The sequence below is a fragment of the Aptenodytes forsteri genome, unplaced genomic scaffold (assembly GCF_000699145.1).
Source record: "Aptenodytes forsteri isolate BGI_AS27 unplaced genomic scaffold, ASM69914v1 Scaffold242, whole genome shotgun sequence".
In the NCBI taxonomy this organism is placed as follows: Eukaryota; Metazoa; Chordata; class Aves; order Sphenisciformes; family Spheniscidae; genus Aptenodytes; species Aptenodytes forsteri.
This window is the reverse complement of record NW_008795253.1, coordinates 3,578,215-3,602,236: the sequence shown is the minus strand read 5'-3', so window position 1 is coordinate 3,602,236 and position 24,022 is coordinate 3,578,215. Positions and strand designations below refer to the sequence as shown.

General features: G+C 34.6%; 1 protein-coding gene across 1 annotated transcript in view; it reads right to left on the bottom strand.

Moving 5' to 3' along the window:
* SLIT2 (slit guidance ligand 2) overlaps positions 1-24,022 on the bottom strand; it is a 282,933-nt gene that overhangs the window by 27,740 nt on the left and 231,171 nt on the right. Inside the window, exons 23-31 of the mRNA XM_009279136.1 lie at positions 21,173-21,241; positions 18,648-18,719; positions 18,350-18,421; positions 16,642-16,713; positions 13,968-14,131; positions 8,209-8,333; positions 7,978-8,075; positions 6,428-6,567; positions 2,330-2,356 (exon numbers count right to left, since the gene is read on the bottom strand). Coding sequence (XP_009277411.1) covers positions 2,330-2,356; positions 6,428-6,567; positions 7,978-8,075; positions 8,209-8,333; positions 13,968-14,131; positions 16,642-16,713; positions 18,350-18,421; positions 18,648-18,719; positions 21,173-21,241 — 839 coding nt within the window. The remainder of the gene's footprint in view (positions 1-2,329; positions 2,357-6,427; positions 6,568-7,977; positions 8,076-8,208; positions 8,334-13,967; positions 14,132-16,641; positions 16,714-18,349; positions 18,422-18,647; positions 18,720-21,172; positions 21,242-24,022) is intronic.

Here is a 24,022-nt window from a genome sequence, read left to right as displayed (position 1 = left end):
AAAGGAAAGGATGGATAATAGACCAGAATCAGTAATGGCAGTGATCAAACTAGTAGCAGGTAGCTCAGCTTGCCAAGGATATAATGTGTATTCCCCCTTTAGGAAAAAGCAGTAAAATTACTTTAATACTCCAGCTTTTAATATAGAATAGTCATTTGAAGTGTATTAAGCTAGATGAAACAGAAAATTTTACAATGAGTGATGAAAGACAAAAGTAGCAAAGGTATCTCTTTATTCTAAGAAGCTATAACACTTATGTGTAGTTCTTACAAGAATGAGGATTGTGATCCTGATTTAATGAAATAATTGAACTTTTTATCAAGTTTGATATGACATGATTTGATTACTTGCATGCTTAAATTTTAGGCAGGTACTTATTTGATTACCAAGTGAATTGAAAGTAGTAACTCAACTCCTTTATTGTAGTAGCAAGAAGGCCATGTAATGAAGTTTTGAAATGTATAAAAATATATATAGCTGTGTCTAGAGCTTGCCTAAACTGAGATGATTACTCAAAATTATCCCTTTTTTTTTTTCCTACTACTGTCACAATTAAAAAGATGTCTGGCATGATAAAACTGACTGATCCTCCAAGCAACATATAGACCATTAATAACTTTCATGTTCAGCTGGCAAGCTAATACAAGTGTGTATCACATACACATCTGCTTAATTTTGGTGCTGAACTTAGTTCACATCCCCTGGGTGTTTGATAATTCGTTTGTGAGAAATTTGTTCTTGATATAATCAGTAATTTTAATATGTTATAGTTCACACTTGTGTAATACATTTACAGTGACTACGGTTCTGTTTAGGATTCATTGCCTTTCTACCTTTAATCACATTTAAAGACATTTAAACTATCAGCAAGACTAATTATACACAGGTAACAGCTGCTTCAACTTGAAATGGAGACTTGAATCTCTTCATAGTAGCATCTACCCTTTACATGCCATTTGAAAAGCTATTTTTTGAACATAGAGAAATTTAGTTTTTCTTTTAATTTCCGGAAGTAAATCCTAAAATTCTGTAATTTACACTACTGGAAATCAGTGACAAAGCAAAATTTTATCCATGAATCACAGATGTTAAACTAGTTATTGTAATCTGCATTTTTTTTTTCCACTTTTTCTAGTTTTTCTAGGGAGAAGTACTCTTTTATAAAACCAACCAGTTTCATACTGGGATAGTAACAGAACAATGTAGAAAAAATAACTTAGGAAGTGACAAGGGGAAAGAAAAACAGGAGGCTATCTTTGCTGTCCACATAAGTAATAATAAAATGCAAATATGGCAACATATCTAAATGGAATACAGATTTAAGCATGGAACACCTGTGGATGGAATCACTTTCTGGAAATGTCTTGTTCTCTCCATCAGTTACAGAGAGAATTTAGGCTCTGAGTTTAAGTTGTAAGAATTACTCATCAGACGTCTAAATTAATCAACATAGATGGTATAATTACAGCCTTGCTCAACATGCTATTTCATGGATAATGAAAATATTTTTATTACTAGTGAAATATTATATTGCTGTATAGACTGCACAATATGTTTATCAAATTAATGGCAAATACACTACAAGATGATTCATTTGCTTTTAAAACTAAGTATGTAACTTCATAAATATGTCGTCATGATTATGTTAGCTCTCAGATTGTATAGATGATCAGATTGTTCAGAGGATGGTTTATCTCTGTTAATGAGATAGGTGTTAGGCAGAAACTTAAAAAACAAAAACAACAACCCAGGAATACCCAAAGTTAGTGTCATAAATCCCTCCACTATTACCCTTCTTGTACCATAGCCTCAGCTTAATGTTGTCATTTCAGATTCTCTAGATATTTACAGCAAAAAAAGGCCACAGAAATGATGAGCAAGATTGCCATTTTATACTCCAGCATATTTTCTAGTACCATAATCTAACAAAGAAATTAAAGCAAAACAGTGCTATAAAACAGAGAATACATTAGAACAGGATCAAGGTATGTCTTTAAGGTGATGAGAATAAAGACTTCAGAAGATCACCATGTAAACTTTTTTGTTAGTCCTATCAGTGGCTGCACAGATTTTTAATACATCTGAAAAAAAGACAATGAAGGTAGTATTAAAGTACTCCTGCATGGCGATCTGCATTTTCCACAACATTCTTCTGACATGTATTCACAGCAAGAGCCAAGTGCCTAGTTTGAGGATTTGCAGTGAGCTTTCTAAATTATATCTATATACGATTTATTTGATCATTTTTAAGAACTGAAATCCATGCACCTTTAAGGAAAGGAAAGTGAGAAACCAAAGTAAGTGAAAATAGGCTTAAAAGACAACTGACCTTTTTCCACTTCATTCAGATTAGCAGCTTGCAGTGACAAAGACAGAAGAGACAAGAGACTTTTTACATTGTAATACAACAGCATAGCACATTAAGCTAATGCACAACTATAGCAGCAGAGAGGTTGATATAGCAAAATGAAGCAAGCTTCAGAGTCTCACCTACAGCAGAGCAAAACAAACAGAAAAGGTAAGAAGTGCATGCCGCTGGTGGCATAAGAAAGGTTTTACTTCTGGATCAATTAGATCTGTGATCTAATGACTGATGATAATGAGCAAGAGAAATGATCATCTGTAATCTACAGAATGTACATAAAATGACCTGAAGTTTACTAGACTGAGGTTAAAATAAAGGAGATGATAATGTTAAGAGAATAGCAAGGTTAAAGAGTGCAGGACATAGTGAGATATTTTAAATGTTTTATTTCTCAAGGTTTCATCAGACACTCTGAGCGTCCGCTGATTCCATTTGCTTACTGTTGTTTCAGAGTTAGAGTCTGTGATCTTAAGAAAGCTCATAGTATAGTGCAAATACCATTCTTTGTCTTTCCACCTGTAACTGTGGAGGTAATTGTAAAACTTCATTGAGGCAGAGAAAAATGGATTCCTGATTCTTAAGCAACAAAATAATAAGCTTTTTTGTTTGTTTTTAAATCAACACTGCGTACGTGAGAAGTGTCAATTTTCAAGGGATTGCTAGAAAAGTCAAAAAGTGACTGGTTTTGCACTGCAACATTCTTTATAATATTTTTCGTAGTTTTTGTATGCATTTTCAGAGTTAATTTGAGATCCTAACAAGCCTTCCACATGAAAATAAAACTTTAAAGAAGAATGATTTACATTTCATACCATCAGGTTTCAGCTGACTTCTTCCTTATACTGTGCTACTGAAATGTAAAGCATATTTGCAGATAACCATTCACCCAGAAAAATATTCTGGGCTGGTGCACTTCCACATTCAGTACATATATGCTGTGACATCGTGAACACAGACAATTTGAAGTATTGCCAACAGAATTAAAAGAGAACAGGACAAGCCTACAGTGGTATTTTCCTGGTATGTATACTGTCCCAATCTCCAGCAACTTACAGCTCAGGGACTTTTTGAGCTAGAGATAAGTATCTTTGAATTTAAAAATCTTTTTACCTACTGAATATATAGCCTGTTTTCCTGATCGTTAACCTACTTTTGCCCAGCTAGTACATGAATTCATTTAGTGATAAATACCTTTCATAAAAAAACACATTAGCAATTTGCATATCTGGTTTTAACCTGTTAGAACAGATACCAAAATCCAAATGTTTACAAAGTTCCTCATGAAAATCACTGTATTCATACTGGACAGGGATTCTGCAACTTATCTTTCAAATCAGGCTATAGGCCAGAGAAAAAAAATCCTATAAATAATTTGGTACCTCATACACACTGTAAGATTACTTTATATTCTGAACACTACCATTTCTAGATCCTGATGTGTCCAGACTACTGTCAGTCTAATTCTTAACACTGAAGGTTACTTAATTATTATGCAAGATCAAAGATGACAGATGTGAAGACCCCTCGACTAGCTCAATGTTTTATATTTTCTCTTTACAATTAATCTCAAAAATGACTTAGGATCTCACACATTATGTCCTACCCTCAGATGCTCTGTAAGAAGGATAGTATATTGTAGAATTCTGTACTGTATCCTGTGGAATGAAAAACCTGAACTTTTGCTACAATTTTTGCCCAACTTAGCTATAATATGAGTTGAGGCTCTGGTGTTGTATGTTTAAAAAAATACATGTCTTTGTTTTTGGTAAGGTGTTGAAAAAATCTGATGAGATACTGTAAATTCTCAACATTTTTTAAAAACCAGAACAGCTAAACTTACTGATTACAAGTAGATTGTTTTGATTTATTTTAGAGCTGGTGAGAAGATTCTCACCTGCTCACATGACCTACTGACTTCAGTAGCGATTATGAGTAGGCATTGCATCTGTAAAAGCAAATCTCTTTTTCTGAAAGAATTACAGTTAGCAAACAAAACCACTTTCCATGTAAACTCACAGTATTTTCCTTTTAGAATCATGCACAATTATGAATCAAATTAAAAAATACACTTTCTTGTAGTTTGACTGAAGAAGCACAACTGCAATACAAACATCAAAAATGTTACCGATGTTTATGCTCTCCTTTTTGCTCTAACCATACAGATTTATAGAGAAATCCTACAATTGCTGTTTCAATTGTAAATGTAAAATGTACATTTCAACTACAATACTACAGAAATGCAACAGGCACACTTAATCGAAGTTTTAGGCTAGCACATATAAACAAACCTTTGTATCCACTCCATGGATATTTAATACAAAACAGTCCTTCCCATGGCATACTGTGAATACAGCAAGCTATTGACTCGAGCAGTTAAATGCATCTAGAGCAACGTGGAAAATGAAGAAATGAACGACACAGGTAAAAACACCTGCAAAGCTGCAGAGGAGGAACGTACGTGCAAATGAATTGTCTACTATCTAATAGATACATGAAACCTCTTAGCATGAAGCCACTGAACAGGAATACTGGACTGATGTGACTTTGGTTTGCTTTCTTCCAGCCTACACAGTAGAATATCTGTTCACATTTTTAAAGGAGATAGCAGTTGATCCCAGGGGAGCTGAAGCTTGACTCGCATATAGCTGAAATATAGTTATAGGAGAAATAGCAAACACCTGTCTCTACTTATTGATGCTGTTACCTATTATTTGTTTCTAAGGCTTGGATTGTCAATTGCTTTTAGGTACTAAGGTATCAGTACTTGGCAAAACAGTATTTTGTCTAAGCAGATTATGTCTGTTCTTCCAGATGTGGACCATCCACTTATTAAATGCCTTATTCTGGCTACTTATACTTTTAACCTGTATTGCTGTAGGTATTGTAGCTTATGCTATATGGGGAAATTTCTACCAAACATTTACCCAGCATAAGTACTGGATGAATACATATATTAGATTATGAAATTGTATTTCTTATACCTGTGTTCTATCATCTTAACTCACTGTGGGTTTCCAAGATTTAAATATTGACTTTAAATTTGAATACCCTAAAACATCTGAGCAATCCAATAGGTTGTAGAACTGATGATGGAAATAGCTTGGATTAAAAAGGAGTTAGCTATGTTTTCAATAAATTAAATTAATTCAGGAGTTCACCTCTCCTCCCAGTTTTCCAGAGCTCAAATTTAGTGCTCCCTGAGGATAGTGAAAAACTCATTGGACAGAGGCAATAGGATTGATTAAGGTAAAGATACAGGATGACTGAGTAGAGTTAATTCCCAAGTTATGGTGGATTTTACATTTCTTTTTTATGCATTTCAAATCATAGTTTTGTGAATTCAAGCTCTGTGTTCTCCTAGTGGTCAACTAGCTGGCAGAAAATAGATCTGTCTAGTTAGAAAAACTATAAAACAGATCAATGTAAACAATAGATCCTACTTCTTGTTCTCCAGTGTTGCTGTTCTAACTATCCTCCACTCCCACAGAGATGATTACAGCAAGCAAGAGACCCTCTGTATCAATAAGAGGGGAATGCTTTGGCCTGACTGCAACTGATAGAAACAAATAATTAGACACTTTCTAATGATTTTTGCTTTTTTTTTTTGTGCTAGAACAGAAAGCATCACACTCTGCATTAATATTTCTAATGGAGGGCAGGACAGCATCCAGGGGTGCCAAATTCAATTCCCTACTGGCACAGACAGATCCTTGTCTGCCCTGTTAGTAGTATGAGTTATACAGGATAAAAGCAGAGTATTTTTCAGATTTCTACAGCTACGGAGGTTCTTCATTGGGGTGTCTGGGTTAGGTAAACAGTAGGGAGGGACACATTTTGAATGATCTTTTAAATATCAAAATGCTGTAATTTCAAAACTAACAAAAGAATTAATGAGTGGGCATTAAGTCGACTTTTGACTACAAAACATATAGGAGAGAAATACGGAGGGAAACCTGGCTTTAAGTCAATTGTAGAGTAACTACTAATTCACCTACAAACTGAAAAAAATTACTGTTCTGCTAGGAATTCTTGAATTACCTGTACTTTCTCTTATACTCCTACCTGTATATTCAGGTGGACAAAGGCAAGTATAGTTATTAATTCCATCCACGCAAGTAGAATTATTCTCACAATCATTGTCTTCACAGTCATCAACATTTACTTCACAGTTTTCACCTTCAAATCCATCTGCACAAGTGCACCTGTAATACAGAAAACAAAACTAACCGCATGGACATTTTAGCTGGGGATACCAGACAAGAAGTTCTATAATTAAGAGGTACAATAATTCATAATCACTATCCCATAAAGGAACATGGTTGATATAATGTAAAACACCATGTAATAAATGCTTATGGATTTTAAATTACAGAAAAAAGGCTTCTAAATTTGTGCCTTAATATTTAGTTTAAGGAGCTTCTTAAATTAAATCACTGAACATTCCTTTTGAAAAGCGTGCTACCTTTATATTATAAGATTAGATTATATTTCTTATGGAAAGTGATCCTTTTTTTTTAAACACATGGAAAAGACTGTGGAATCAGGGATTAGTATGTAATAGTAGTACTCCACTATCATTCAGTTAAATGCACCAATATAAAGCTCTGTTTAACGTTCCATGCACAATACATGCATTGATATATAAAAACAAAGCCTGTATAAATTCTTCAAAGCAGTAATTTTTTTTGCTTTTACATATGTTTATACAAAACAAATACATCAAAATAGATAGTATATGTGAAAGATCACTCAAACATGACTACACATACATTTTCCTGTAATATGCAGTATGTATAATTTCTGTGGCTTTGATTATAAGATTGCTTTGATTTTCAAAATATGTAGCGTTTAAACAAATAAATGAAAAAGGTCAAATTCTGAGACATGACTGTCACTTTAAATTCTAGAGGCATAGTATTAAGATGTATACGCTTAATTTTTAACGGAAAACTATTTAATCTTTGGACAGAATCTGGATTAAAAAATAAGAATAATGTCATAATGAGTTGCAGGATAATGAATTGTATCTTTTTGAAGTGTCATTTCTAACAAGCTTGAGGTGTAGATTATTAAATGACTAATAAGTTCACATAAGAATGCTAATGAACTTTATTTCATAATTCATGAAGTACATCTGGAGTAATTGTACTGTGCGATTAAATAACTCAAGATTAAAAATGCTCACAGCATGTTTATCTGCTGGCATAGTGAGTTTCAAATGAATCATTAATTTTCTGTTTCACTGGGATTTACATTTTATCATTTACATGCTGTCTGTTGAAGTAATACACATGACAACAGATGAATTGTGAGATTTTTTCAGCAGGGATCTAGCTAGCTATTAATTAGCATAATGGAGTCAATACTATGTTGTCTTGACCTGATATGCCTTAACTAATCACAATCATTTGTTATTGTTTTTAACAGTTTCAAAGCTTTAGAAGCTTTCCAAGGACGGCAACATGTTCTGAAAACTTCACAAGCACTGAAAATCTGCCTTTGTGGTGCACTTACCAGCAAACACAGAGAACCCAAAGATTAACACCAAAATTATTTCAGCATATAAAACTCAGTAGTTTTCCATCCTGTTATTACAATTAAGAACAACCTACCAGAAACCATCTTTTTCTCCTTCTTTCAAATGACAAGTTCCGCCATGGTGGCACGGGTTACTAATGCAAGCATGAATGGGAATATCACAGTCTTGACCCTATGCAGGGAACAACAGTTATAATTAAAGAAGAAAATACAGATAGTAGTGGAAGGGAGCCAAATAAAACTTAAAGGTTGTTAAGGAGAAGCTTCCACTGCAGTAAGCTTTTTCCTCTTCATTCAGTACCTACCTTGAAACCATATGGGCAAGTACATCTATAGAAGTCAACTGGATCATTGGTGCAGGTTCCATCATTTTTACATGGATTTGATAAACAGGGGTTACACTTAGCAAGAATATTAACATCCACAGGCCCTTAAAAATACAAATTTGATAGTCAGAAACAATCAACTATTAATTTATATTTGACAGGATATATCTGCCACGTTGCTTTAAATTTTAAAATGAAATTTGTGTTTTAGACTTTGTGGTGTTTCTCTATGAATGGAATGCTGGACTGTCCTTAATTCTTGTGACATGACCAAATAAATTTAGAGTTGGATTTTTGGTTTAATTATCACTTTTTTTTAAAAAAAGAAGCTGACCCCAAAGTTATTCCCATATCCCTATTCTCTGAAATCTGTACAGTTTTGATCCATGATAATTACCTCCAGTTTGTATTGACAAAATGAAGATACAATTTCAGCTTTTGACTCTTTAGGGGGTAAAAATTGCCTATGAGAAAAAGGGTTATCACAGTTTGCAATCCCGCCTTTGATGCTTTTTCTGAGAATGCTATTTTTAATGTATTTTTGTTTTAATTTATTTTTTATCTGCAGGATCACAGAGATGGCAAAATGAACTGGTAAAATTACCTGTAAATTGGCTGAACATCTGTGAGCTGTAATGTAAATTGCATTGTCCAAGCTATCTCATCGTAAATAGCTCTGTATTGCGCCTTGCTCTCTTATGGAGTCAGCCACAGTTCTGTGCATTACTGCATTAGCTGAGCCCACAAATAATGCAAACTGTACCATGAATCTACGTGCAAGTGAGTGCTGCAAGCCATGCTTGCAGTCTAGTTTCTTATATTAATGATTATAACGACAGAATTCAGAAATGAATATTGACAAAATCTTAAGTTTCAGAAACCAGACTTAGAGCTTTGGCCTACATAAATCTTATCCCTATTATATAAATATTTTTTAGATACTTATTTATTTTTCTGTTGTTTTACAATTTTAATACAGCCTTTTCATGGTGAATTTTCAAGTTAGGAACCATCAATTTTTTTTTTTTTTTTTTTACAACAACCAAAGAAATCACTGGTTATTTGTTAAAAATTAGAAATCACCTGTGTATATAATGATTCTCATTTTCATACACTTTGTGATAGACAAAGGATTGATTACTGTAAGAGAAAACAGGGGTGACTTGGCTAAATGCCTATTAAGAGAATGAACATACATTCTCTACTGTCTCCAGCTCTATTGCTTGATGACATTACTGCCTCCAGCTTGATTTCAGATTTCACCTATGAAAAAAACCTTTAGTTATCCACAGGTGATTTGTACATTTTAAGGAATAACCAGGGATTTCTTCTAACTAGACACAAAACCCAAACTCCTGAGACCTACTGATGGAACCACCTGATTGCTTCGTAACAGGTTTTACTCAAAATGAGCCAGACTGCAAAGTCTTCCAAGCTAACAGGGCAATTTTACTGACATATGGTTTGTTTGGGGTTTTTTTAAGCTTAGACTTCTTAACGTTCTTTGCTTATTTTTCTTTGCAAAATTAATCTCGGATAAGTCACTGTAACGGAGCTGGCATGGAAGGAAGCCATATAAGGATTCCATATAAGCCATGTAAGTCATCCATATAAGGATTCAGTAGGGGGTGTTAGACAGGGAGAGGTCGACTTTTTTAAAAAAAAAAAAATTAAATCTGCACTTGCTGGTATCCTTCTGTGTCACAGCTTGCAAGCAAATCCAAAGAGATGAACACGGTAATCTGTGACAAGATGCTTATTGCCAAAGCCACAATCTATATGGATCATTGACTATTCTTGTCTTCATTACCTTATTTTGAAAGAGAAATCTATACCTGATTAAAATTTCTGTTAGACCAGGAAACAGCAGAGGTAGCAGAGTTGAAACAAACACCACAGAATTAACATCTAGAAAGTCCTGCCTGTGTACTCCAGACTATTGCTGATTATTGCTGGAGTACATTAAGAGGTTCTGTGAAAAAAATAAGGCACATACTAAAAAAAAAAAATATTGTAACACTGTGCTGTAGCCTGGAAGTCTATGCTTCCTTGCCTCAACTATTTGTTCTGAACATCATATCCTCTTTTCTACTTCTTATGCAATAAAATGCTAATTATTTGGCAAGAATTAAAAAACATTCAGTAACTAAGGTTATTTTCCTAAACGGATTAGCAATCTAAATTTCACTTCTGAAACAGAGCCAGAAAATGGGAACGTAAGTCTCAACAAGATAGTAAACAACACTGTATCTGATTTTGTGCAGTGTTTATTTCAAGCTATTATATATGTAGTATCCAATAAAAAATAACATTTAGATTTATCATTCTTCAGTTGTAAGATCAAAAAATGGAAGTGTTTCAGATATTTTTACTGAAGTCTAATGGAAAGGCAGTTCTGGAACCTATTTTCATTTGCACTATACCGTTCCTTTCCTCTTTCTGCTTGTATGTGTTAAAAGCTTTGTATATGAAAGAACTGGGTTCATAACCTATTGCTTAGTTTTTCACATTGTAGATATATATATTCTTGAATAAGCCCTAACTGGAAAAAAGTCCTTAAAATAAAAGAAAAAATAAGCAGTATTCTTTTGTAAACAGTGAAAAACTAATCATATTTTATTGACAAACATACACACACACATAGCTATCTAATATTTTTGAAGAAAAACATGACACAAACCCTCTCAAAATCAGCTTCTAGAGAAAGCTGTTGCAAGAAAAACATTAAGCGCTCACTTTTTATAACTCAGGAATTCCTATTCTCTCCTGCATATGGCCTCAAAATCAGTATCTACACTGAGTCACTTATACTAAAACTGCTAATGAAATCACCGATTTTAGTACAATGCAGTGGAAACAATCATCTTAGATAATTTTCAGACCTCAAACCCAGGCTTTTAAAATAAGAAAACTGTTCATACAATATGTTAAATGATATATCATGAAGAGTCAGCTGTAAATTCATCAAAGGGGAAGACAAACAGTAAACATGCGTGTCTTAGGAAAGAAGTCTGCTTGAGGTACACAAAAGGAAGGTCAGAAGGTCTGAAGGTCCGTTCTTAACCAGATCACCCATTCCAGATCTACTTATAACCTTACCTGGTATCAGAAAACCACAAGGCCCTGGAATCTCTAGAAGCAGGGCATGGATGATAAAGAGGTAAAAGTAAAAGATTGAGAATCTGTTAGAGGCCATATAAAAAATAAAAAACACCCATAAATCTAGAAAAACAACTGAAAGAAGAAAATACTAAGGGATGATTCCTGGAGTAAAAGAATTCATAAAATTAGACTAAGGTACAGTGATTTTATGGAGCTTTTCAACTGAGATGACTTCATTTTAAAATGCTCAGTTTCACTGGGAACTATTCATTATGCAAGTCAAATTCAAGCACCCATTTCACTTTCAATTGAATCCAGAGATACTGATAAGAGGGAATTACATACTACTCTTTTCCTGTAAATATATACACAATAGCAGACCATCAACAGATATATTCGAAAACAGCCTAAATATATCTCACTTGCAGCCTAAAATTTTGGTTCTAATAGGAATATAGCATCTTCCTAATTTTTATTCAGCAGTTCATTTTTAAGCAAAAGATAAAATTACTTATCTTTGAGTAACAGACACATGGTGTCTTACAGGGCCATCATGTCATTGAAAAGCCGCTAATTTGCAATCTGTAATGATGAGCATCTTCATAAGACAGTGGCAGGAAAACTATTTTCTCTCAAAGGTATCCATAATACCAGATCTCCACTCTTGGAAGTGAAACAAATACAGTTCTTACCCTGCATAATAATATAAAGGATACTTTCTGATGGGCAAGAGGGAGTAAGATATACTTTCTGGATTGTCTGACAGAAACATAACAACAATTGTAGGCGGGGTGATACAATTTTTAAAACTGACAGAGCTGGAAAATAACCAAACAAGTCCTTCATGTCCCTGCAAATATACTTTCATTTATATCATAGAACAGAATCATTAAGGTTGGAAAAGACCGCTAAGATCATCGAGTCCAAGGACCCAACATTTTTGGGCAGCCTCTTCCAATGTTCAACCACTTTTTCAGTAAAGACATTTTTCCTCACGTCCAATCTAAACCTCCCCTGGCACAACTTGAGGCCATTTCCTCTCGTCCTATCGCTAGTTACTTGGGAGAAGAGACCGACACCCACCTCGCTACAACCTCCTTTCAGGTAGTTGTAGAGAGCGATGAGGTCTCCCCTGAGCCTCCTTTTCTCCAGGCTAAACAACCCCAGTTCCCTCAGCTGCTCCTCATAAGAGGAGCGGCTCATATCCTTACAACAGTGTGTAATAAGAGCATATCTGCAATAACGTTCAGTGGATGCTTGTAGAGAAAATGATCAGACTGGCCAGCAAATGTCCTATCTAAAATCAGTCTAAGGGACTTTGCAACAGATGAGTGTCGTATGCAGTGAACACTGGCATGACCTTAGAGACGTACTGTTGAAAAATTGCAAGAAAGATTTGGAGGGAGAGACAATTCATTGGCATCATGCACAACAAAATGGGTTCCCGTCGTTTTTGTTTAGAAAAAAAGTTTTTTGACAGAAAGCCTAAGGAGAGAAGACTAAATAGGATGAACATGCAGTGAAGAACAGCTTTGGATGAGACAAACTCCAACAAAGTCCCATCACTTTTTTAAGGAAGAAATTACAAAGAGATTAAGCTCACCTTTGAAGATACAGTAACAGATGAATAAGTCAAAATAGCTTGAAGATTACATAGACTGTGAGAATAAATTACTTCTGCAAGACTTAAGATCCTGTTTATCCGATGCCTCAGAAATAACTATAAGCTTAGTAATGGCTTACAAGTATAAGCGCACATAAATTTTGTTGGGTTTTTTTTTCCATTTGGGGATTTCAATGTTTCTAAATCAGGACCATGAAAAATGAAGCTACAGCAGTTTTCTGTGTTTTCAAAATATTTAAGAAGGGAGAAATGGATGGAATAGAGGAAGATTAAACAGTAAAACAAACCAAGTTCTCTCTCACATATGAGTAAAAAAGGTACTTTTCTAACCAAAAAATAGTAAGGTTCAGAAAAAGAACTTAAGAATTAAGAGATAATAATGTAAGTTATGATATAAATGCCAGCAACATTGGTACCAACATGGAGACAAATACTCCTGGTCCAAACCCTGAGAAACCTCCCCATATAACAACATTTTAGAATGAGACCTCTATAGAGATAATCACATCCCTTTATCTACTTTCTTTTTTTTTAATGCTTTCTTCTGAAATATCAGAGAAAGCATTCTGGACATATTGATGCAATTTCGTACCACTGAGATAATGCAGACTGCAAGGATTATGGATGTATTTACAGTTTTTACTGTAAACAGTCTGAAGGAAAAGGACATTCTTTGGCTAAGGGAAGCGTAGATGTTTAAATTCTAGTTCATGAGTGAGACAGTAGCAAGTACCTATGTACATCCATGTACTGAGGAATACTGTACTGCAAGTCCAAAGACTTTTTTTCTCCATCTACTGTTTGAAAAGAAATAGGCATTGAAGTCTTTAAAATAAATACAGTTCCTGAATGGAACCAATGGCTACATCCCTCAGTATAAGGAGGAATGATGACAAGGCTGAGTGAAGATGCTATAATAAATGTATTTAGAGCATACAGGACTCTTATTTCGCAGCTCAACTATTTGTAAAAATTCAATACTGACACTTTGAAGAGAAAAAAACAACAGTACCTTGGCAAGTAAATTTTTTAGAAGGAGTTGTGAGAAGAAGTTTATCTGCCATTTCTCCAGGACCAGCACAACGTGCAATACCAGGTTCTTTGTATTCTGATTTTACCCAGTCAGATAGCCACTGCATGTTACAATCACAATAAAGAGGATTTGCTCCAATAGCCCTATGGAAAACAGACAAACAAAAAGGGAATAAAGTTTTAAATGGGTGCTTTTAAAAAGAGAACCCAGAAAACAGGTTGGCAAAAAACCCTTCAAACCACAAACCTGCCCTCCCTCCACCAAATTGACCCTAAGAGCATGAAGTGTCTGGATTTGGGTTCTAAATCAAGAAGTGACAGTTTCAGCAGTAAACTTGGTCCAGAAACCTAGCTATTCTTAGCTGCATTATGTGTGAACTTTGGAGAGCTAATACTAACTAGCTCTGTTTCACCGTTGGTATGTAATGGCCAAGATCAGCTGCATCAGCAGAATGAAACTGATACTGGGAAATTAAGTTAGCAAGAATAAAGTATTTCTTCCGAAGCAGCCAAGGCAACCCCACAGAGTTCCACCCTGATATTTTTCCTTTTCAGTTTATGACTCCCAGGCTGGTACAAATCATCTGTTTCTAAGCTTCCAAATTTGATTTAATTATTTCCTCTTTGGAGCTCTCCCACTGAACTCACAGCTATGTGCAGAATTCTGTAAGAGGTCTCTGCTGCATAAGTAAATAAAACTACATTATCCTAGCTTTGTGGTAGTTACATAAGAATTGCCCTGTTATGAAAGCAAATCCATTTCTTTAAATAAATCTGATTTTTTTTAAATTAAAAAACAATTTAGCTAGAGCTTTTCAGAAGTAATTTCTGTAAAGGCTTTTTAAGTGTATATTCTATGCTAGAAACTATAAATACTCTTAAAACTCTGAGAACAATGATATGTTGTGTAGTTAATTTGGAGGATAGCAGCAGTGTGCTATTCAATAAAGGTGTACTCATATTCCTTTTAAGAAATACAATAATCATAGAACTTTCAACAGATAATCTTGCACACACTGTCAAATGGCAATATTAGAACATCCTCCTTCTCCAGATGCTTCAGTACTTTTTTTCAGATTGTTCCACAACTTTGGATCAGTGGGTCTCCTGGAGATACAAGAAAACCTTTGGCAAGCAAAGGCGGTAGAAACTACCACTGCTGAAACACTTTTTTCTGCCAGACTGAGCAGGAAGCCCTCTCGTAATTATCACTACATACTTCCAGCTGAACACAAGAAATGATACATACTTGTTCAGTCAGGCTTAAGTCAGAGCAGTAACAAAGATCAGACCTAGTGATAGGGAACTTCCCATGCAAGGAGAAATACCTAGAATTTGTCCACTCCATATTTGCAAGAGTGAATGTCAGCCTGAACTGTGATAACGCAATTGCTCTGCTAAAATCAGAATGTTAGCAAGGATAACTGGTAGCCATTAAGAAAAGAGTAACAGCAACAACAATCAAATCTATGTAAGTTTTACTGATATTTCATTCAGATAAACTAGTTTAATAGTAGCATTTGAATGAATAATCAATGACTTAAAGCTTAATCAGTATCATCACATTTCTGAGAAATGGCAAATTAAATGTAAATGTCCAATACTGAACTAGAAGCAGATAGTTAAGTTTTTAACAATGGCAGCTGTTCAGAAACATAAAAACCAGACATCTAAAGGCACTAGTCAACTTACCCCTCAATTGCAAGCAAAGATTTAATAACCATCCATAAACACAACAAGGTTTACAGATAGGTACCTTGTTCTAATCTAGGTTCCCATTGAAAATTAAAACCAGGAAAAGTATTGCCTCAAATGATGTTCGGAAATCAGATGCCATGTATTTAATGTCAACTTAACAGACACCGACACAGAACCATAGAATGATTTAGGGCACTCCAGAGGTCACCTAGTCTCACCCTGCACAAAGCAGGGCTCACTTCAAAGTCAGAGCAGGGTTGCTCAGGGCTGTGTCCAGCTGAGCTCTGAAAATCTCCAGGGATGGAGATTCTTCTGCTTCTTTGGCCAACCTGTTCCAAAGCTGAACCACCCTCACAGTGAAGAATTTTTCATTATGTTCAATCAAACTTCCCTTGCTGCAGCTTGTGACTGTTGACTCTTATTCTTCACTGTGCACCTCTGAGAAAAATCTGTCTCCATCATTGCTGTAATCCCCTTAGAGGCTTAAAGACTATTACGTCTTTCCTTGGCATCTCCTTCTTCAGGCTAAATAAGCCCAGTTCCTTTAGACTCTCTTCACAGCTCATATGATCCAGACACCTCCCCACCTTGCTTGCCCCTATCCTGGATTTGCTCTGGTTCATACACATGTGCTTTGTAGTGGAGAAACTGAACACATATTCCAGATGTGGCTTAGGAGGGCAAGCAGAAGGGAGCGACTGCTATCTTCAATCACCTGGCTGCTTGCTTTCTAATTCAGCCCAGAGCGTCTTTAGCCTTCATTGCCATAAGAGCACATGGCGGACATGTTCAATTTGCTGCCCACCAGGAGGCCCATGATTTTTCTGCTGAGCTGCTAGCTCTCTGGCCAGTCCCCAGCCTGTACTGATGCAATGAGCTCTGCATTTTGTCTTTGTTCAACTATATGAAATTTGCTAAACCTAACATAAAAATACAGTTATCATCTGAATACTCACAGGTGTGATAATGCTGAAAGATCACTAAAAGCTCCTTCAGGAACAACAGAAATGTCATTTCCATGTAAAGACCTTAAAAAGAAAATAAACAGAATAATATATATGCATAAAAATCAGCAGGTTAACTTTGCAAATTTCATCTTCGGTAAACAGTTTTCAGCTTTTCACATTTTTTTCTTCCAGTTCCTCAGTGTTTCCAGCTGTTTGGTTTTTTTTAAGCTCTAACTGGCAGCCTACTTGACACTTGGTTTTTTTCGTCCTGAATTTTCATAAGAAATGTTAATAATATGATTTTTTCTAAATTGAAAGAGTAAAGGTCAGTAAAAGTAGGCACACTTCTGCAAAGTATTGATTGGATTTAGGGATAGCAGGAGAGTTATTATTTCTGACTTTTTCAGCAATTCCCTGAAATTCCCATTAATTATGTTCATACTTTTTTTCAATCTTTCATGGATTCATCGAAGATACAGGCATTGACTGTTCATTAATATAAGTATTAAGGTTGCTGCCCTAATTTGATAGTAAAGTTAAAGAACTAAAGTCCTTATTAAGCATCAATACCAGGACTAGTGTTCTCTCTCCTGTAGCAAACTACAAAAATATCTCTCCTTTTCTATAAATTCATTCAGTTACATGTATAGCTAACACATATAGAATTATGGTTCTTGAAATTATCCATATTCATATAAAATAGTTGACGTTATGTGAGCACACTTAAATAATGCCATACTTGAGACATTTAATCCAACTAAGCTATTAAATGGTTATAAACTACCCAAATGGAGGCAAAAATTGCACGTTCTGCTGGGCACTTTTGAGAAAGAATTTTTGCAGCTTTGTGGTTGTTTTTTTTCTTAGTGACAAACTGAAGCTGTAAACTAGACTGACTGTTCTTTATTTTCCTTTGTCCCTTTTTGTGCCCTTTCAACCATGTTTTTCCTAGTGGTAAAATGGAAAGTTTTCTTTATAAACTACCCAAATGGAGGCAAAAATTGCACGTTCTGCTGGGCACTTTTGAGAAAGAATTTTTGCAGCTTTGTGGTTGTTTTTTTTCTTAGTGACAAACTGAAGCTGTAAACTAGACTGACTGTTCTTTATTTTCCTTTGTCCCTTTTTGTGCCCTTTCAACCATGTTTTTCCTAGTGGTAAAATGGAAAGTTTTCTGAACCAAAAAGTAATTTTATTGATTTTCAATAGTAAAATGTTGTAAAAGTTTTCTTGGAACCAAAAAGTAATTTTATTGATTTTCAATAGTAAACCATGTTGTAAAAGTTTTGGAAATAATCCTGTATTAAAAGAAACAACAAAGAAATAAATTTATTGTTGGAATAAAAATATTCAAAATTCAACTGCAAAACCCCCTCATATATACTGAGGAATTTATGCATATGGCATTTTTGTTAGACTTTAATGCTTATCACAAGGAAGAACATAACACAAAAAAGAAATACAGCCAAGATTAAAAAGCAGAAAAGAAAAAAGTGCATGTCTGTATATACAATGTTGTCCAGGGTCATATAACGTCTTGTGCAGCATTTTGAGAGTATACTTCCCCATGATGAAGCCACATAGATTTTTAAGGATACGTAATTATCACTTCTCAAATTCTTGATAGGTTTTAAACCCTAGTAACTTCCTACAGATTTGCTATCTGTTGTACACAAATAAAAATTCTGGAAAATAGCAATGGTTAAAAAATAATACTTACAACAACCTGAGTGATTTCAACCCATCAAAAGTCCGTGCAGGGATACACCTCAGGCGGTTGTAACTAAGAATTCTGAAAATATATAAAATACTTTCAGCAAGTATATCAGCCATTCAGTAAACAATGCAGAGCATGACCAAAACACTAGCTTTTGCACACATAGCTAGTTAGGAAACAAGTTATTTTACAGCCTCCACAACAAGCAAGCTTTAATATCGACTAAATGCCCTTTCTCTCCAAGACAAAAAAAACCCACTGTAATGCTTCCAAAGAGTCACTGTTACATGTTTAAACTTACAAGGTGAGCAGCTGAGTCATGTTGCTGAAGCTCTGATTAGAAAGAGTGCTGATTCTGTTGTTACTTAAATCTCTATAAAAAATAAATTCAGAAATTCAGACCTTAAAATGACTGCCCCAGTCCTGAAACACTGTAAGTTAAACTGACAGACACATTAGTAGTAGTAGTAGTATCATCATTGGTATCAACATTTAAAGCAGCACATATTTTTATTTTCACATGCCATATACAAGCCCAGCAGGTGTTTAGCTTGATCAATGAAAAGCATTTTCATTTTAACACAGATGAAAAAGCAGCGCAATGCATTCTTATACAACAGCAATGTCCATCATGCTACTGAGTTAATAATGCAATCCTGCATGAACCCAACTACAGAAATTAAAGTAATGTTTTAAAAGTGGAAATCATTCTAGTCATGTCCCTAATATCACCTGAGTAAATATCACCTAATACTCTACTTAACACTTATATGCTGAAGACATCAAAGCCCAGAGCTATTATGATAAAGAACACTATCTAACTTTATAGAGAAAGCCTTAACATCTTTCCTGTTGTTCAATATTCTAATGAATAAAATCTTAAGCATAAGTATGATGGAAGCTGCAGTAGTATGATGGTAGCTTCAAAGATAGTAGGTTCAAAGAAGCTTTGAAGAAGCTGTATTAAATGTGAATACTGCTTGTTCTTTATTTTCATATTGTGCTTTAGTTTTCATTTTATGTTGACTATTTCACTATTGTTTACTGTATTTTGTGGTGAAATACAGCATTTGTTTCTGAGGGGAACCTTGATATTTTAACTTGAGTACTGTTGAATAGCTGTGCAATATATGTATTTCTCCCCTTGCAATTTCATGAAAGCATGTAAGACAATTGACTCATCATAATAAACATATTAGGCAAGTATAACAGAGCAATCTATTCAAAAGAGAAAGAAAAAGTTAGAAATAAACAATTTTCCTTGTTAATCTGGAACTCAGGAGGCTCGTATGTAATTCCTTGTTTGGCCACAGAACTATGCATAGTGTTTTGGTTTTCCAACCACAGCTGAGGAACATTCTCAACTTCGTAACAGCAGTATGAGGATATATTCAGAAGAGATTACAATAACGTGCCCCACAGGTCTGATAAATAGAGACTGTTAATACTCATCTTATCTGCATTTTATTTACTGTTCATCTATAATTTATTGTATTACATTTGTCTGCTAAATTGTTTGTGTGTATTTTCTGATTAGGGGGTAAAGTTATATCATTTCTGTCTGTGTTTGTCAAAAAATAGACCACGAGTACCTAACCTCTGTGATGAAAGCCTTGTCACTATGACTCTAACCTCATCTCTAGACATATATCCAGTCTCCACTGATACTGCTGCTGCACACAGTCCAATCTACACGCTTGCTTCTTGTACTGAGGTTCCAAAGTTTGTATTTTCTGTGTGCTGCAAGTTAGATCTTGTATAACCTCCCTAAACAATCCACAAAGATTTCCTATATGTTCTACGTTGTATACATTTGAGAATATTGCAAGGGTTTTTTCCTGATGTTATTTGCAAAATACAAAAAGTTTTGGAAACATGTTTTTTCTAAATTTGTGACCGTGACCACTTTTGTCTAGCATGAGGTAAATAAAGGAAATCAAGTTCTTGTTTTTGAATGCCAAACCATTTTCAACTTTTGCAGCAAAGCTCTAAACCCAGTCAAAAAGAAATTTAAGGGATTTTGTTACTCCCCTCCACTTTTTATTCTGATTATAATGAAACCACAAACTGCTTTCAGAATGTTACACAGTTCAACCTCAGCTGGTATAAATTTTTGTAGTCCTAACAAAGGCCATGGAATTACAGCCATTTACATCGAGAGTCTTCCTGTTTCTCTCACTGTACTCTTACAAGGTACTGAAATCATATTCAAATAATTCATGAAGTAGAGGTAATAAATTTTAGAGCAGCCAGTGATTTGCCTCAAATCACAGAATGAGTCAGCAATACAGTTGGGAGTAAGGCGTTCTAGTCAAGCTCTCTTCTTGAGTCATTAAACCATATATTGTGGGAGAAACAGAAGAGGTTACACTCAAGTGTTACAACAGCTGTTATGTGCTATTCCTACGTGAAGCATACCACGGAGTGAAACATATCACAGAATGTTTCTTTTGTAACTGAAATGATTCTAGTGCCTTTACGGAGCTGCGTAACAAAATGCTGCATTACCCTAACACATTTTGTAAGGTCTTACATCTCTCTTCAGGTTAACTATAATTTCTGCTTATTTACTTTGTGATGTAATCACTGGAATGAAATACCCCTGTTTATAAAATGTGACCGAGTATATTATATGTAGGATGTGATAAGTAGAATAAAATATCCTCCATTTCATAAATGTGGTTGGGTATTACATTTGCTAAAAGATATGATACATTTTATGGTTTTTTTCTCTTATAACTAAAGCCAGGTATAACGGAGTAGGCTTTTTTCTTTTGGTTTGTTTTTTTTCATTCCAATAGAGAATGTTGTTCTAAAACTACTTACATAAGTGTTAAATGCTTGTAGTTGGAAAGCTCTTTTGGAACAAGGGTAAACTGATTTCCATCCAAATAACTAAAATAGAAAAATAAAACATGGAGCATTATTTTTTTCATTAAAACAGTAGCATCTTCATCCACTAATCTTAGAATGCAACAGTAAAGTTAATAACAAATGAATACATAGTATTTCCGTTTTATAAGAAACCTTGCTTACAAATTTTGGTGTTTAGGGACACAACTGAGGACCAGTAGCCTAAGATCCAAATGCTATTATATGAGATATTATGAATAGTATAAAGTAACAGTAATAACAACCAACTCTTACATAGTACTTTCTATTATTTCGTAAAGACTTTGCAAAACAGGTGACAAATAAATCTAACTTCTGCAAGTCACATTAAGTGTGGATTTTGAGCTATCGTAAATAGAAACAGACCTTGACATTGCAGAAGTAGTCCTTAACAGTAGAAACAGCAAGGGCTGGTCTCAGCTCTAACAGCATTTGTCATGCCTGCAGTTCAGGTCACCTACCTTAATTTCTCCCTGTATATCTCATGATATATCAGGCATGACATACTGCAAGCCTGTTCCTATGGAGTATGTTAGGGACTAAAGACAGTAATCAATTACCCTTCACCAGAAAAGTTAGATTCCCCCCCGCCCCCCTTGTATGTTTACAGCTCCTGTATTGTATCGCTTGCTCTTCTTCCATGCTCATAATTCTCAGTAACAGACTTGTTCATCCTTACAGTTAACAGGTGCAGAGCCATCAAACTGTATTGGCACCTGAGTTACAGGCAAAGGAAGGTAATAAGCCTTGCCTAAAAAGCTTCCAGTGTGCAGCCACTCAGTACAAAGTGCAAGTGGAGGGGCTCTTCATGTAAACAGGGCAAGTAGTTTAGAGATGATAAGAAGTGCTGAATTTACCTGATTCTCTGAAATGGAGCAGACAGTGGCAGGAAGATTAAAGGTCTTTAGTTTCTCAACTGGGGCAAATGACTTGCTGATGGTGGTATTATAGTGGTATTACTTGTGTCTCCTGGAACCCAAGTGAAAACTACACCCTCATTATCCCTATACAAAGAAGATATTTTAGCCATCCAAATACTTGGAACACACTTGAGTTAAGAGCAGCCTCTGATAGAGACATTCTTAGATTAATTTTGAGCTTAATGTCTTTAAGTATGCTGCAGCATCTTTGGAAACTTTTGTCTTGACTAAATGGATGGGCTGAAACACAGTAAAACTTAATGAAATAACTGTTTACATCTAATCAAAAAGCTTTTTCTTTCTGTGTTTTTTTTTTCCCCTTGGACCATGCCTTCCTTAGGGCTGCTTGCCAAACCCAAACTATGTGTCTCAACAAGTTTTATGCTTACACTATGTTAATGGCATTACATAAATGGTGGTGAATGGAGCATGGGCTCATATACTTAATTATTAAAAAAGAAACAAACAACATTTAAATTTTTTGAAGGAGTAAGTATTCTGAGAAAATTCTTTTATCGACAGATAAATTAGGATATATTGCTTTTGCTTCATTAGAACTGAAGTACTGCAAGTATCCACTTGGCTGATAAAAATTCCTTCTTGTTCAAATGAAGCAACTATTAAGATATTTTATAAAACACATGAAGAATAAATCTTGGAAGGGTTATGCATGCTAATGAACAAGAAGAATCAATCAGTATGCAACTGCTAACAGGAACCACCTCCATTATCCTTTTGAAATGATGCTAAATTGCATGTTTAGACACTAATTAAAGCATACAAAATTGTACACAAATGAGTTTTCAGTCACAGTCAGGGTTCCACTTGCACTTCCAAAAGAATCTCTCTTTAGCTCCTTAATTTTACATTGCATTGATGCCCTTACATTGTCAAATTGTATTTATTAGGCCAGACTATATTTAATTAAGTCATCTTTTATTTGAGGAAAAAACCCAACACCAAAACCTAATGAAATAAGTTACAGGTTTATATCGCTGTGTGCTAATTTGAGTTCTTAATAATTTCTCTTCATTAATGACTAAAGCTTTTGGATGCTATTAAGCACCAAACTAGTGGTGGACATTTCAGAATCTTCTGTATAATACCAAATGGTAAAACAATAACACTGTTTTAGTGACATAAGAAACACAGTTATGATGTCTTCTGAAAAAGCCCTACGTTAATTAGTCATTATGAAGCATTAGTAATTTAATATTAAATACTTGCCATATGTAACACAAACTCAACTTTTTTTCTTCTCAATCATTTCTATCTCTTTCTTTCAATCTTGTGACCTATCTGGTCAAGATTCAAAACAGATGAATAACCCAATTTTTAGGTTTATATTTTCCCTTTCGTAATGCATAAAAATTGACTCATCTAGTCTTATGAGTAGCTTATTCAGTTATTATCTTCAAACAATACATGAGGTAGCAAGCTCTCTTTTATATCAATGTTACTGTCCATCTGCATATTCAAATTATATCTTTTCATAAAATGCAATCTTAACCATTTTTCTCATATAAAAATGTATCAAGAGTTTAATAAAATATCCCAGATTGTATAAGACTGCCTATATGAAAAGTAAGACTTTCTATTAAAATCACTTTTTGAAATATCACAAAAACATGTTTATTATGAAAATATGCAAACACATTAATAGATTGTTTTCTTTTTGCTTTTCATGTAATTGAACTTCTTAATTCCTTCCTAAACAGTGACCATAGGTTAAACAGATTCACTGTTGCCCATAATTTAACCCATTGTAATATGATGGGTTATATGTAATGTAACATATGTAATATAATACATCTGTAATATAATACATGTGTGATATATATATGTAATATTATATATATATATG